Source organism: Colias philodice, chromosome 11, assembly GCF_061535455.1.
Source record: "Colias philodice isolate Cphi_HAF_F1 chromosome 11, ilColPhil1 Martin Lab GWU primary, whole genome shotgun sequence".
NCBI lineage: Eukaryota > Metazoa > Arthropoda > Insecta > Lepidoptera > Pieridae > Colias > Colias philodice.
This window is the reverse complement of record NC_143096.1, coordinates 11,070,699-11,088,038: the sequence shown is the minus strand read 5'-3', so window position 1 is coordinate 11,088,038 and position 17,340 is coordinate 11,070,699. Positions and strand designations below refer to the sequence as shown.

Genomic DNA, 17,340 nt, shown 5'->3' with positions numbered 1-17,340 from the left:
CTAAAATCGACATCTATTCCAAATTTGATGTCAATGGTTCGCGATTGCTTATAACAAAATATACTATACACTTTCTAATAAGATTTTTTCCTATCATATTGTGTTTAGAATTGAGCTTTTTCATAGTTTTATACACTTAAAGTTATAATAATTTACATAATTATTTTATTACCAAATTTTCATAATATTTTTGATTAGATATATTATTTCCTATGTTAATTAGTATTGAATTATATTTTTATGGGATGATACCTAATAATGTTTTATAACATAATTATTTTTATTTTATTCTAAATATTAAATGTAACGAGGAGCCTATGCTGACAGGATTTCTTAAATTTACACGAATAGAAAGCGAATATTTTTTTTTTAATATTGACACAATATATACTTTACGTAACTAATAATTGATTACAAAATATTTACATATTAATAAAATATTAAAAATTTACTAAAGTAATAAAATAATTATTATTCTATTTTCATAATAATTGTTATAAATGCTTATTAAATTGTTCGTAATTTTGCGAAAATATCAAGAAATATTTTGGCACATTATTTACATACAATTGGCAATTTTTGCTTGTGAAATAAAAATACAAATACACATGTATTATTTATGTAGAATACAATTAATCATAAGATTTATAATTGCGAAAATTGTCGAAATTAACTTTTTCTTTGGTATATCTTACCTACATTATAAATTACTCTTATTTACATACATATCGATTGCAAAATGATAATCTTATAATTCAATAAATATACATTTCAAATTATTGTAATCAAATACAGTACTGATAAACATTAATTTTAAACAATAAATAACATTACATTGATTATAGAAATCGTAAAATATCACTTAACAACCCAAAAAACAACCTTAACAAGATAATTAAATCTTTACACGACATCAATGAACCTACAAGTGCAACACTACAACGTCTAATCCGCGAGATAGAAAGTTTAATCCTCGGGATAGAAAGTCTCATCCTCGGGATAGAAAGTATCATCCTCGATTTAGAAAGTCTCATCCTCAGTATAGAAAGTATAATCTTCGTGATAGGTGAACGCACACTACTCACTACGCGATAACCGAGTAACCTAACGCACACTACAACTAACGTCCACTCGTAGCGGCGTGTGCGCTTAGATCGCGGGGAGGAGGGGGCTCGGAGACCGCGGACGGCGCACGTTGCCGTTCCACTCCATCATATCCTCGTCTCCCTGTACACGCGCACTCGAGATACTCTCAGCATCACACTCCTCAACTTCCCAACTCTGAGATCGAGATATCATTTACGATACGAGGATATTTCCACTAGGCTGGATTAAGGATCAATAAGGATGGTTCGGATTGGTAGGAAATGATTGGTTTTGTGAACAATTGACAACTATCCTGGTTCTCGGTAGTTAGAACTTTTTGAATGATACATTAATCAGATATCAAAAAATGAATTTTTTACAGTAAACATGGAAACCTTCGAAGACATTAATTTACCTATTTAATAAGTATATCCCTTCTTTGCATTATATTATGTGTAAAAGTAAATTAATAGGACCAAAAGGTCTGTTTCGAATGTCATTTAAAAAAGATTTCAAACAAGTAAAAGACTCAATAAAGCAAGGAAAGGACGTTTGTAAAGAAATATAAATACATGCAGCACAGAAGGCGTAAGCATTTCAGCATAGGACAAGGCGACACGAAGGAATACCTATCAGACATAATTTATAATATCTTATAAAATAGTTTACCAATAAGAGATTACAAGGAACACGTTACACAACACAGAAAAGTTTAAACCCTAAGCACTTGAGGAAGCTGAGGAGTGATGCCAACATTGAAAAAATCATAACTTCTTGCAACCTGAACAATAAATAGAAAACGAATACGTATATTGCACGAGGAAACATAAGTGGTTAAAAGTAGGACTATGAAAGGAGGGCCAAAGTCTACAGGGTGATAAGCAAACCCTGGTAATCTAATACTACAATGTTCAAAGGATGAAAAGACAGCAGAATTGATTTGTCCGTGAGGCCAGTAAGCACGATCTTGAAATACCATAGCCGATATACCTTGATTAATTTGGTAACCCACAATCCTGCCTCGCATATCAATCAATTTCAGCTGCCCTTTGTCAATGATCCCGCAAGGATTATACGCTTCATTTATCAAAAACTACCTAGGGTATCTTTGGACAACATGATACATTTTAAAATGGTTGATTATTTATCGATGAACGCTTGATACTACATCTGCTTTATTTTTACCACATCTTGACGGAATTCCTAAAAGTAACAAACCAGTCTTTAGAAATTTCGTTCAGATGAAATAAAAATATAAAGAACACAAACTCTACGATGGATTGATGGCGAACTCAATGATGAAAAATTTAAAGATATAACCCTTGGAATTATGGAAGCTTATCGAATTATTTATCTAAATTCTCTAGAATCTTTTATTTATACATATAAAGTCTTGTGGTATGCAAACGAAGACGACACTAGATAAGGTCTTTGTCAGATTATCTACATATTCTTCAATGTGGTCTGAAAATGTTTTCTTATTGCACGCCTCATAAGCGAAGCGTTGAGGTGGGTACTACTGTCACTTCGCGCAAAACATCTGATTTTTCAAACTTAAAATGTCTTTATGTATCATACATTGCACTTGTAAGATAATACATACACACACATATTAAGAAAAAACACTATTTTTAACGTTCATGATATTTTTGATGTCATTTTTGTTATTTAAACTAGTTAAAAAACAGTTTAAAAAAGTTCTGTCTTGGACGTCCGTGTGTCTGTATGTGCGGATCCTTTTTCTTGTTAACACGATAGCGACCGAAATACTTTACTAATCGAGTCTTTTTTTTTCTCTTACGCTTGAGTATGCTCAGGAATAGAACCCTTTCATTTTTCAGGGTCTGATTCGATGTGGTTTAATTGTTATTAAATAAACAAAAATAATAATTAATAAATATTTATTAAAAAAAAATTATGAGGCGTGCACTTTTGGATTTTCCAAATTATCTTAAAATTTATCTTGTTCCAGTACATTTGCTTTGAGAATCCATCATCTTATTGAAATCTACGTTACGTGGCTTTCACACGCACATCCAGTTTACAATCCCATCAAAACGCTTCACAAATTCCTCAAGTTATCTACAGGGTGGATGCAGGATGGTGCAAAAAACCACGTATGAGGTGAACACTTACATATAAGAGGTAATTACCATCATCGTGTGTGGGTGCGGTGCGGGGGGCGCGGGGGGCGCCAGCGGGGGCGGTGGCGCGGGGGGCGGCTCGGGGGACGCGGCCGCTGGTGAGAATGACGATGGAGCGAGCGGGGATTGTGCTGAAATAAGTGTTATGTTAACGTAATTGTATTACGCGCGAAATGAGGAAGCTTTGACTAGGAGAACTGTTTATATTTCCTTGGTTCGTCTTTTAGTCGTCATCTTACACCGAAACCGAAGAGCAGCGCTGTTACTTAGCTTATATTACCTACAACATTTGCAGGTTTTCATATTAAGTACGTTGATTTGGAAAATATAACATGGAACATGGACATTGATTTTCCATTGTAACAAATATGTTTAAAATGTATTTACACGAAAATGTAAGTAATAAAAATTAATAGAATAGTGTCAAAACATACATTGTTCCTAATTCCGTAAGATGGCTCAGATGAAGCCTATAATCATCCTATTTCTATGCTTTAATCCTGGTCAAACTCATTCAAGTTTGAGCCAGATTTATTATATCGCTTAGCATCAAGTCATATATCTATCTTCGGAATAAATCAAATAAAAGTGGATAAATGAAAACGTTATCGATAAAAAACACATCATATTACATTATATGTCATCAAATATACAAATACTTCATTAAATTATTATGAATCGGATACATTGAAGTGATGTAGTACTGACCGCACTCAAATTTATAAATCAAAAAGTACCTTTATGACCCTCGTAATTGTCCAAACGTTTAAATATCTGAAATTTTTATAAAGAGAAATATAGAACAAACCGTTCGTTGATTCCTGTAGAAAAAATATAAAAATAATATGAATTTTGTTGTGAATCGTGAAAATGTTTTACACTTGACACGGCTTAACCTTGATAATTGCGTGTGCCCTTAACCGTGCGAATGTTTGTAATTTGTATAACTCATTTAATTTTTAACCGACTTCAAAAAAAAGAGGAGGTTATCAATTCGGCCGGTATGTTTTTTTTTTATGTATGTACACCGATTACTCCGTGGTTTCTGAACCGATTTACGTGATTCTTTCTTTGTTCGATGCGGGATGGTGTCGAATTGGTCCCATAAAAATTTTATTCGGATAGGCCCAGTAGTTTTTATTTTATGAGCATTTTTGTCTGTATTTGTAAATGTTGCAAGTGCAAGTTTGAAGTCGGTTGTTTTTAACGCAGTTATTGACTTGTATGTTATACATTTAATTTAAAATATAATGAATATGGCTTTGTCTTAAAAATAAATGCTAAACGACTCTTTTAATCATGCCACGCTTGCGAAATTTCATAGCACATCATAAAAATAGAACATTATTTTAAAATACAAAATTTTCATTTCTAACGAAACTAATCTGAATGTTTTCGTTTTTTCTGTTAGTATTTTATTCAATAAAATCGGTCAGTATGAGATACAAAAATAAAATTTTGACACCATAATATACAGTTATAATATAGTCTATGATTTGAGTAATTATAAAGTTTGATTATTTGAGTATTAAATATAATAAAGTGAATTTATAGAAGTTTAAATACATCTTTTTCTATATCTTTGCAAAGTTAAATCGAGTCGCCTTTAATTCGACACTAATTGTTATAGGTACTATATAATATTATGTCTTCAAAACAACCACAGCATCACAGTTGACTTAACAATCGAATTTAGATTTGCCTCGCTGACTCTAGTTTGGTAACAAAATGACCTTTGGTAAACCGCAAACCGCAATTGATACAGTGCTATAAACTCTAATTGTGCTTTTATTATAACTTATATAACTAGGTATAATTTTCTGTTTAATAAATTCGGGAAAACACGACAGTCAATCCCTAAATTGTACACCTGCCGAACCTGGTATTGATCAGTATGTAGATTATAATGTTAAAATCTGAAAGGAAACCTTTGTAACTACAATAGTAATGAAAGGGTTAATAATAATAATGATGATGATGATGGTGATTATAATAATGTTGTTGTTGATTATAAAAATGTACTAGTTCAGAGAGCGTACTACAGTATTCAGGAATATATGGACGATAAAAACCCATGGAGGGTTGTCGCGAAAAAACCACAGGACAGTTCTTTGGCATGTTATTATAATATATGATGTTACATATGTATTTTGTAAAATTGTAAAACTGACATGATTTAAAAGAGCAACTATGGAGTTTCTTGCCGGATCTTCTGATACTGCTTTCCGAATCGGTGGTAAATTTTAAAATATGTAATGACGTTTCAAAAGTGCTTCTATAAGAAGTCTAATTGAATAAATAAATGTTTGAGTTTGAGTTTGAGTTGACGATGCTGTTAAAGATAATTACTATGACATTAAAGATACTGCTCGTGACTTTAATGTTATTAATAACTAGCGGTCCGCCCCGGCTTCGCCCGTGGTACATATATACGTTTTCTCTACATAAGAACCATCCTCGTACTTCAAGGAATATAATAAAAAAATAATTATCGAAATCGGTTCAGCCGTTCTAGAGTTATGCGCTTACCAACACATTTTGGGATTCATTTTTATATTATAGATGATGATGTTCATTATTATTCTACGATAAGTCTTTTAAACAACTGCAAGTGCAATTAATTTAGATAAAAAATAAAAATATGGTTTAGCTCTTGACAGCAGTAGTGAGCACAGGAACAAAAAACAACATACCTCAAATAATACAACACAGGCAGATAGTATTAACGATGACAATGTTCTATATAAAGTTTAGCATTAATTAACAATCTTAAACGCTATTTATTACGACAAAGAAGTTAATGATAATGTTCTAAGTCTCAGCAGCAGCAGTGAGCGCAAGAACAAACTTACTACAAATAACACAACACTAGCAGATGGTATTAGTGATTATTTCAGGACAATTTTCACACACGGCACGATCTGATCCCATACTAAGCTTTCGCTTGTGTTATGGAAACCAGATGGCTGATAAACATACATATATAATTTTAAATAAATACTTATATAGATAATTAACCCGTCCCAAGTCCCGGGTGAGAATCGAACCCACGACCTCTGACTTTGAAGGCAGGGCTACTACCAACCAAGCCAAACGGTCAGTCAAATTATGATGTTATACGTAAAGTTTTACCATTAACAATAAGCGTGATGAATTTCGATAAAACAGAAAATGATAATGTTCTAAGTCTTACCAGCAGCAGTGAGCGCAAGAACAAACTGGCTCCAATGAACACAGCATCCACAACACAGCTGTAGAGCGGCGCGGCGCAGCGCTCGGTGCAGAGCCATGAACAGGAGCGGGTTCACCGCCGCGTGCACGTACGAAATGTGAAGCGTGATTTGGAAGTAGAGCTAGAGAAGATAATTGATTTATATGTGGTGTAAAAGGTAGTGGTATCTCAGAGGTTATATCTTCCAAGGTTTATGCACTGCCAGAAATCGCATATGATATTCAAGATTTTTATACCTGTGCCTGTTGCAAATAAACTTTTTGCAACCCCTACTCAACGTATTAATTATTACTTATTGTACGATAAAGGTAAATATTATGTCGAGGAAACTGGTATGTCCAGTGACCATAACGTTGAAAGATCATTATAGCTCGCCGAAGCATCGTAGCAGTAATTTTTATAAACTGAAAAAAGGCTTTTACCACTCCAGCATTTTTAGAATTATGAATTCACAGGCTCGTGAGAGAACGAACGATTTATAGTTTATTAAAGGTCACGATAGCTAATATTAGCTTTTAGCCTTTCATACACTACGCTTATTATGCTACGAGCTATAAAAATGTTCTACAGGTGCTACGGTGCTACGCACGCACGTAGCGTAGCGTGATGTGAATTTTATCGATGTTTTTAAGTATTTCTATTTTTCTGTATATAAAACGCACAGAAATATTTCTTTAGATGGAATAATTATTACATTTAAAAATCAAAATAGTCGTTTTTAACAAAAAATCTAGTTATATATTATACTGCAGTTTAAAAAAAAACTGAAATAACACATGACAAAATATTATTAGAAAAGTATAAACGAAATTTTCTATACTCTACATATTGTATCTGACTCTTTGACTAATAAAACTAAGTCAACATTTAAAGTAAAAAAAAATACAATTCATATTTTGCTTCTCAGTGACCTACCTCATACGCCACATGTGACGTCAGAGCCGGGTGATGCAGCAGCGTGATAATAAACAGCGGTCCCCAGAACAGCACATACGCGGCCGTGATAACCAGGAACATTCGCACTCGGCGCACCCCCTCCCTCTCCACCCGGGCGAGGTACCCCCGCAGGCGTCGACCACCACCCAGAGGCAGGTTCGCACTCCGACACTGCCCGTCAGCTAGCGTACCATCTACTGTCTATAAATTGTGTGAAGTTAATGTGGATGTTTTGGTGGTTAAGGATTTTCGAGAGGTGGGGCTAAATTGAAGTCAAAGATAGTATAAAATTTGATTAATTTAGAAAAATCTATTTATTTTTGTATGGAAAAAGAAATATCCAATAATCATTTTAAAAATATTTAAAAATAGATTAAATTTTGTGACTAAGAAAAAGTTTAGAAAATTATAACTATAATACCAAATAGCGCTAGAAGTACAAACAAAAATTTTGCTTTAGATTCATTCATAACATTGATTTATTAATTTTCATCCAATTTATCACATTATTTATATAAATTATTTAGTAAAGAAGGTTATCAAAGGGCGTGGAATCCGTGTATCTGAAACGACTACATCCTACAGCGGTGCATCAAATAATACGCTACGAAATATCGGGGCATGCTGTGCATGCAATAGTCACCCTTGGTCCAACGCTGTTAGGTAGAGAATCCATCCGGCGGTTGTCTCCAGCCATGCTGACTAGCGTGGTCACTAGACCAGCTACGCGAACTGCCTCTACGTTAGCCTGCATGCGATAAGATTTAAATTTTATCCAACGCAACTCGCCCCAGCAGCACCCAATAAAGCATTCCCGGCTGGAGCTCATACCATATTCACAAAATTTAAATCTTATAGTACAACCAGTTTATGTGTTTTGTGGAGGTTGAATCGCGTAGCACTGTGTGTTCTACGATAATTTATTCATCGGCTACACTCGTCGCTACATTTTATCGGCAGCCATGTTGAAAGCAATGGGTGATGTGAATTTCAAACGATGTTCAATCAACTGTTTTTTTGTACATCGGAAATTTATATTGTTCCCAATTTCCAGATATAAAAATTTAATTCTGTATTCGTTACATAAATAACAAACAAATGACTTTACATTTATTTTATATTGCTGCTTTTATTAGTGTTGAACAAATTTAGTATTATTTTTACACACACTATTCTTTATTCAATATGTACAATACACACACGTATTTGTTTTAAATCTTCATCCCAATAAAATAAATTTTTAATATTGTTTTTCCAGTTGATTGAACAATATCCACTCAAACATACAAACAATCACAACATACGTACCTTAGTGAGATCACGGTGTAATTTCTTCAAGTGAAACAGGGTGAGACCTACGCACACAGCGTTAACACCTATCCATAGAGCGTTGAGTACATAATGCCTGAAGGGGCCCCTAACTAGCGGACACGAAGGCGAGGGCCCGTACGAACTGTACGAGCCGGCGCTAGCGGCCAGGGCCCCAGAGAGAAACGTGGGCCCTAAATTGATGGTTATTGATGCAAACCATATCATGAACGTTCCGAAAAGCACGCACTGCAACAAACGAATATTAGTTTTATAGGCAATACAAATTTAACATAAATTCACTTACATCATATTAATATCATAACTAATACGAGTATAATATCAAATTACAAAATTGTGCCGTTATATAATATAATCATAATATTATGTATTATAATAAACTAGCAGTCTGCCCCGGCTTCGCCCGTGGTACATATTTACGTTTTCTCTACTTAAGAACCATCCTCGTACTTCAAGGAATTTAATAAAAAAAGAATTATCGAAATCGGTCCACCCGTTCTCGAGTTATGCGCTTACCAACACATTTTGCGATTCATTTTTATATATAAGATATAATATAATCATAATATTATGTATTATAATAAACTAGCAGTCTGCCCCGGCTTCGCCCGTGGTACATATTTACGTTTTCTCTACTTAAGAACCATCCTCGTACTTCAAGGAATTTAATAAAAAAAGAATTATCGAAATCGGTCCACCCGTTCTCGAGTTATGCGCTTACCAACACATTTTGCGATTCATTTTTATATATAAGATTGAGAATGATGTTTATTACAATGGTTAACGAATACAATCAAAATCTCTCCAAATTAGATCTTACTAAGAATTTAAATCTAGATTCAAAACCTTTCATTACTTAAATAACGTAATTAAATATTAAACCTCGTTTAAAACTCAAATCACGTAATTAAATTTATGTTAGACTTAATTCCTAGAAAATCAACTACAACATAATTAACATCTTAATGAACTCTCTTAATAACGGTTCTTAGGTTTGCCGTAATTAAAAATCAGCATAAATCTTCGTCTATAACTATTATAAAGCTGAAGTGTTTGTTTGTTTGAGCGTGATAATCTCGGGAACTGCTGGTCCGATTTGAAAAATTCTTTCGGTTTGAGATAGCCCATTCATCGAGGAAGGCTATATATCATCTCGCTAAGACCAACAGGAGCGGAACACTGCGGGTAAAATCGCGGAGCACACTATATGGAACCAATGAATTTTATAATTATAATAATATTAAATTATTAAATTAATTAATATTGTGAAATACACTGTATTGTAATAAATGATTCGCTCTATTGCAAATTGACACTTAATTTTAATTGAATTAATAGCACATTATAATAATGTGCTATTAATTCAATTAAAATTTAGTATTATTGTATAAGTATAACCTGAGGGCTATCCATAAGCAATGGTGCGGATAAATCGGCCTGTTCCTCCTCATTCTCCGGGAAAATTGGACTGTCATTCAGCACTGTTGTCAGCATGTTTACAGTTGACACCGTTACCTGGGGATGAAGTTGATTTATATTAAGAAATTAATTAATAACAAATAGAAATATTCAGTAGAATAAGAAAATCTCTAACACTAAATGTATGGTGTAAAACGATTTTCTTTTTCGAACATACGTCATCATAATTAATTTAATTAATTAAATATGAGGTTGTTTTTAACTTACAGTCTAAACTTCAAAAAATACGTTTCATAAATATATTAAATTAAAATTTGTTTTTATTTCTAATCTTTATTATGGTGGTGATAGTGGTTTTCTTTTTTGGAAATGTTAGGTTTCTCATGCGTTCTCTATAATTTATGAATACTGTATGGTTCAGAAACTTCTTCCTTTGCCAAAAGCTAAAGCCAAGCAAAGCAGAAAAACAATTATTTATTAACCAATATTGCTTGACCTCAAAATTTAAACTCAGTCCATGAAATACGGACACATCTTAATTTCACTTCGCTAATTAGTCTCTCAATTAACGCTTTATAATGCCTCTGAGTGAAGACAGAATATTGCAAATTGACCCTTAATATTTCACATTAAATTTTTAATTGGCTTGACAATTATATTTGTTTACAAAACTAGTATAGAACAAAAATATAGTTACAGGGTCACGTACTTTAGAAATTCGTTTGAAAATCAAAAACTTAACCTATAATAACATATTGGAGATTATGTTGTAAAAGGATAACATTGATTTAAAAAAAATAGATTAATCCGTGCCAAATTTTCTTTAGAATACAACAATTATTGGTGTTTTGGCATAAAATAATATTTTGTAATTCCATTCCAAGATATATAAACATGTTTAATTTCAACTAGTGATTTTTGGTAAATTAAATCAAATATTATAAGTACCTATTTGACGTAATAAGTTTTCCCAAAAATAATTTATTCTTTTCATAATAATATTATAGTCTATTTTCCCACAAATTTTCGAGCAAATATTTAATAATTTTACTTCAAAGGACTCTAAACGTCGCGTGCAAACTTTGGAATTATAATATTGGTAGGATATTGGATAAACTAAATTACGATGTGATAACTTTTAAACGAGCTTTTAGTAGGTACCTACTACTACTATAGTATAATACTATCTGTAGTATTTATATGACAGTATAAAACTCATATCAATTATATGATTTTTAGATTGTGGTATTTTATTAACTGTGGTACTTACTAACTGTTACATCTCTACTATGTCTTTCTTTCTTTCGCAGCGCAGTGATTCTATGATTATGATCTATCTGGAAATAGTACCTAAGGAATGACAAAGTCTTCTTGCTACTGCGGTGGAATAATTATTTTCTACGTAAATTTACTTTAAAAGCGGGCAAAGCCGCAGGCTAAGGGTAGTGCTATATACCATGTGCCCTAGTATATGCCTTAATCTTGTCTTGAAGATCTAGACAGCGCTTAGTACATGTTAACATGGTGGACACCGGTCACAATACGTGAGAGCATGTTGATAAGGTTTATCGTTTTCTATATTATGCTATCTGAGAAATACCATAATACATAGGAAAGTAGGAATCTACGTTTCTCGATTTTTTTTTAATGAAAAAATGTTAGGCTACAGTTTAACACTAATAAAGCACTAAAATATATAATTGAAAACAGGATGACTAAATATTTTCAAAATTACTTATTTTTATTTGTAAAACTAATAAATAAGATCAATATTTAGTTAAAATCTTGATTATTTTGCTGACTTTACCGATTGATGATTATTTTGCGAAAACCAACAATTTAGATTATTATTCAGTTTTTCATCTTGACTGTTTTGCTGACAGTACCCAGATTTTCATTGTAAATGATAGGGTATGTGTCGTTGTGAAGCTCATCTCTCGTAGACAGCGCTCACTGCATGTTAACATGACCTCGATTGCATGATAGATTGCAAGGACTTGCTGTTATTACTGCTTTAAATAAATAAAAAAAAAATGATTTAAATTTATTTCTGAATTTGCACTAGCATTAAAAAGGTTTAAACACAGTATTACAATATTGTAATACTGTGGTTTAAAGAAATAATGTCAATCGTAACTACACTCTAATGAATAGATGAAAACTGTGTTTGTGTATTTTGTTATTATCCCTGTTGTTATTATGTAGTATATAGAGGTAACATACCACACTTAATATTTATTTTATTGTTAACAATACAGAATACAGTTAATAAATTAAGCGAGATAATTCAAAAAGTACCTTTGCAACACTTTTATTACGTAAATAGCAAAACTCGAAATTACGTCAGACTGAAATAGCTGCTCAAACTCAAAAGTTCCAAATTGTGATAAAAAGTTCTTTATAAAATATTCTAGAATGTTGCAGGGTCTTCAAAAAACTTTCTTACGCTATACTTAACGAAGATATTTCTATATTTTATATTCGTAGCTAACTCTTCCAGTTTTTATAATAAAAACCAGAATATAATGTAGAAAAGAGATCAATATTCTGAACAGGTAGTATTAATCAACAATATTAATAATATTATAACTAATATACTAGCTTTTCGCCTGCGGCTTCGCCCGCTTTGTCTAAAACGTAATAAATTATATACTTAAATATTCCTTATGAATCACCTCTATCTATTAAAAAAATCGCATCAAAATACGTTGTGTAATTTTAAAGATTTAAGCATACATACAGAGAATAAAATGCAAACGACTGACTGATCTATCAACGCACAGCCCAAACTATTGAACCGATCGGATTAAAATTTGGCATGCAGTAGCCACTACGATTAAGGCATTTTTGTACCTTCTATCCCCAAAGGCATGAAAATTTAATTTGATAACGCACGGGAAGCGCGTAACAGCTATAGTCCATTGAATGAGTCCCTCCAAGGGGGGTCTAGAGTGCGTGAGTTAGTAACGTAGGATGTTTCTTCGGAAACATGTCAAGAGTCCCTAGGTAATAAACATACTAAAACCCCGGGACACTAGGAGGAGCCCCGGAGTGGGGGGAGGGGGGAAAAGGTCCATTTTTTTTCATTTTTCGCTTAAATCTCAAAAGCGGTACATGTTAGAGAAAAACTTTCAAGGAAAAGTTGAAAGGCCATAAAATTATCTACAAGTTGTACTAAAATCATTTTTTTCTATTCGCAGCCGTTTTCGAGCTACATCCCATGATATGTGAAAAATTCGAAAGCTTTTTATTTTACCTAAAAAATTACTCTAATAAATTCAATACCTCCTAAACGCCTCCATGGTGGAATCTGTTTTTTTTATCAATGATAGACCTAATTATGAGCAATCTATCTGAACCGGTCACAAGTTGCACTTTTGAGTTTTTTGGAAGAAAAAAATAAAAAGATCAAGTTCAGTAACTCAAACTACCCTAATATAATATTTTGACAATCGATTCCTCCTAAACGCTTCTATGGAGGAATGTGTTTATTTTACCAATTATAGACCAAATTAAGAGCAATCTATCAGTACCGGTCACAAGTTGCACATTTGAGTTTTTTGGAAGAAAAAAAATAAAAAGTTCAAGTATCGTAACTACCCTAATAAAATTCAATTCCCCGTAAAGGCCTCCGTGGTGGAATCTGGTATTTTTATCAATGATAGACCTAATTATGAGCAATCTATCTGTACCGGTCACAAGTTGCACTTTTGAGTTTTTTGGAAGAAAAAAATAAAAAGATCAAGTTCAGTAACTCAAACTACCCTAATAATACAATATTTTGACAATCGATTCCTCCTAAAGGCTTCCATGGAGGAATGTGTTTATTTTACCAATCATAGACCTAATTAAGAGCAATCTATCAGTACCGGTCACAAGTTGCACATTTGAGTTTTTTGGAAGAAAAAAAATAAAAAGTTCAAGTATCGTAACTACCCTAATAAAATTCAATTCCCCGTAAAGGCCTCCGTGGTGGAATCTGGTATTTTTATAAATGATAGACCTAATTATGAGCAATCTATCTGTACCGGTCACAAGTTGCACTTTTGAGTTTTATGGAAGAAAAAAATTAAAAAGATCAAGTTCAGTAACTCAAACTACCCTAATATAATATTTTGACAATCGATTCCTCCTAAAGGCTTCCATGGAGGAATGTGTTTATTTTACCAATTATAGACCTAATTAAGAGCAATCTATCAGTACCGGTCACAAGTTGCACATTTGAGTTTTTTGGAAGAAAAAAAATAAAAACATCAACTTCATTAACTCAAACTACCCTAATATAATATTTTGACAATCGATTCCTCCTAAAGGCTTCTATGGAGGAATGTGTTTATTTTACCAATTATAGACCTAATTAAGAGCAATCTATCAGTACCGGTCACAAGTTGCACATTTGAGTTTTTTGGAAGAAAAAAAATAAAAACATCAACTTCATTAACTCAAACTACCCTAATATAATATTTTGACAATCGATTCCTCCTAAAGGCTTCTATGGAGGAATGTGTTTATTTTACCAATTATAGACCTAATTAAGAGCAATCTATCAGTACCGGTCACAAGTTGCACATTTGAGTTTTTTGGAAGAAAAAAAATAAAAAGTTCTACTATCGTAACTACCCTAATAAAATTCAATTCCCCGTAAAGGCCTCCGTGGTGGAATCTGGTATTTTTATCAATGATAGACCTAATTATGAGCAATCTATCTGTACCGGTCACAAGTTGCACTTTTGAGTTTTTTGGAAGAAAAAAATAAAAAGATCAAGTTCAGTAACTCAAACTACCCTGATATAATATTTTGACAATCGATTCCTCCTAAAGGCTTCCATGGAGGAATGTGTTTATTTTACCAATTATAGACCTAATTAAGAGCAATCTATCAGTACCGGTCACAAGTTGCACATTTGAGTTTTTTTGGAAGAAAGAAATATTTTTTGATCGTATGGGGAAATTGTTTGAGCCAAAATTATTTTTTACTGCGTGTAACTCAGAAACGGTAGGATATAGGAAAAAATGATTTAGGTAAAACTTGTAGATAATTTTATGGCCTTTCAACTTTTCCTTGAAAGTTTTTCTCTAACATGTACCGTTTTTGAGATTTAAGCGAAAAATGAAAAAAATGGACCTTTTCCCCCCTCCCCCCACTCCGGGGCTCCTCCTAGTGTCCCGGGGTTTTAGTACGTTTATTACCTAGGGACTCTTGACATGTTTCCGAAGAAACATCTTACGTTACTAACTCACGCATTCTAGAACTTTTTATTCAATGGACTACTAGTTTTAAATTATATTTTTTTTTCAACAATTATTTAAACAGATAAGCACTTACAACATAAATAAACAACGTCCAGGTACGTTTAGTTAATTCTAGCTTCAAGTTAATTAAAAACAGTAAATTAACTTTATACTTGGACTCAAGTATTTCCTCTCACGTCCTAATTAAGGGCTTGGTCTAGTAGTGCAAACAAATGCATCCTGTCATCCTATATGTAAATAATACAAATGTACTATGGGAAAGTTGCTCCACTTAATTTTTAAAAATTAAATCATTCGTATGCATAATTTAATATTCGTAATAAGTACCAGACATGACAATTTGAAACAATTTTCGTGAAAATTACACCAGGTGATTTTTTTTATCAGTACACAAAATTTGCGAATACGTTCTATTGATATCTTCAAAATTCAAATGCATAACTCTATACATTTTTTTCGACCTAGTTTCTTAGTGAAAGTTGTTCAGTTTAACTAATAAAACGGATAAACAAATTTTGTATATAATAAAAAAAAATGTAATGTTAACACGTCCGCTCGCATCAAAATTCATAAATTACATATATGCATCGCGCGGAACGCCGTCCTTATATAGGAGTCGAGGAGGCGTGGTGTCGTGCGGCCCGCGTGTGCTGCAAACGGTTCAAGCCAAATCCGACTTTTGGCGCTACAGGTTACATCGCTGAATCCACTGCGGGTAACGCAACGTGTGTTCGCGGTTCTACAGAACAACGTCTATGGATAAAACTGAAAAATTAAGATTTATTTTTTTTCTTCGTATTTTTCCAGGATAAAAAGTATTCCATTTTATGCCCAGGATAATAAGGTATAATTATACCAAGTTTCATTGAAATCGAACCATTAGTTTTCACGTGATGCCTTCACATACAGACAGACAGACAGACAAAAATTTTTTTAATCACATATTTGTGTTTGGTATCGATCCAGTAACACTGCTATTTATTTTTTAAATACATATTTTCAAAGTACAGAATTGACCCTTCTACGGATTTATTATATTATGTATAATATATATATATATATACTAGCGGTCCGCCCCGGCTTCGCCCGTGGTACATATGAAAAATAGATGTTGGCCGATGCTCAGACTTACCCGATATGCACAGAAAATTTCATGAGAATCGGTCCACCCGTTTCGGAGGAGTATGCAGACTAACATTGTGACACGAGAATTTTATATATAAGATTTATATGGATAAACCTAATAAATATTTTGCTAGCATTCTGATGCTTTATCGGTTGCACTGGATTTTTCTTTTCTTTTTTCAATCGCTTGAATGACATAGGATGGGTCCTTGATGGGCATGGAATGCTGAAGTCTCGAATCAATCAATTCTGACAGTAGGCAATTTATGTAAAATCTTGATAATGGTCCATCATTTTATTTTTTTTTGCCTAAACTTATATATTCTATTTTTAACGAATGATTCACTCCAGTCCAAACAGTAAGCAGACTTCTGCTTCTGCAACGTTTAGTTGTCCCTGAATTTGGAAAAAATAGTCATGATTCTTATCTATGACAAAAGTGTTATTTTTTTGCATTGTATTTCAAATATTAAATTTTTTATTTTTAACCGCATCTTCCGCATTCATCTCTTTTGCCGGAATTAGACATTTAACTTCTACTAGTCCCATTTTCCCTTCTTGATATGGGAGTGTATAAAGTATTTTTTTCTCGTTATACTTTTAAAAAGTTATTATTGTCATTTTGCTCATTAGGTAAAGTAATTTTGATATCAGTTTTAAGTTTTTTGATACCTGCAATAATAACATCATAATCGCCTGCACATACTTATCGATTACACCCTGTATACAATCCACCATCCACATTCATAATGTTTTCCTGTCCTCCTCTCCTTTACGCTGTTCACCGATACATTTTAAATGAGTAAATCTGCTACC

The 17,340-nt window shown here is 32.8% G+C and overlaps 1 protein-coding gene across 3 annotated transcripts in view; it reads right to left on the bottom strand.

Annotated features, from left to right (window-relative positions):
* Window positions 1–1,149: 1,149 nt before the first annotated feature.
* LOC149484885 (uncharacterized) overlaps window positions 1,150–17,340 on the bottom strand; it is a 39,828-nt gene continuing 23,637 nt past the window's right edge. Inside the window, exons 4-10 of one of the 3 annotated variants that reach the window (XM_089701195.1) lie at window positions 10,126–10,242; window positions 8,707–8,955; window positions 8,042–8,146; window positions 7,378–7,599; window positions 6,424–6,583; window positions 3,240–3,361; window positions 1,150–1,281 (exon numbers count right to left, since the gene is read on the bottom strand). In XM_089701195.1, the coding sequence (XP_089557321.1) occupies window positions 1,150–1,281; window positions 3,240–3,361; window positions 6,424–6,583; window positions 7,378–7,599; window positions 8,042–8,146; window positions 8,707–8,955; window positions 10,126–10,242 (1,107 nt within the window). The remainder of the gene's footprint in view (window positions 1,282–3,239; window positions 3,362–6,423; window positions 6,584–7,377; window positions 7,600–8,041; window positions 8,147–8,706; window positions 8,956–10,125; window positions 10,243–17,340) is intronic. The other 2 variants (XM_089701196.1, XM_089701197.1) reach the window with 2 other exon arrangements.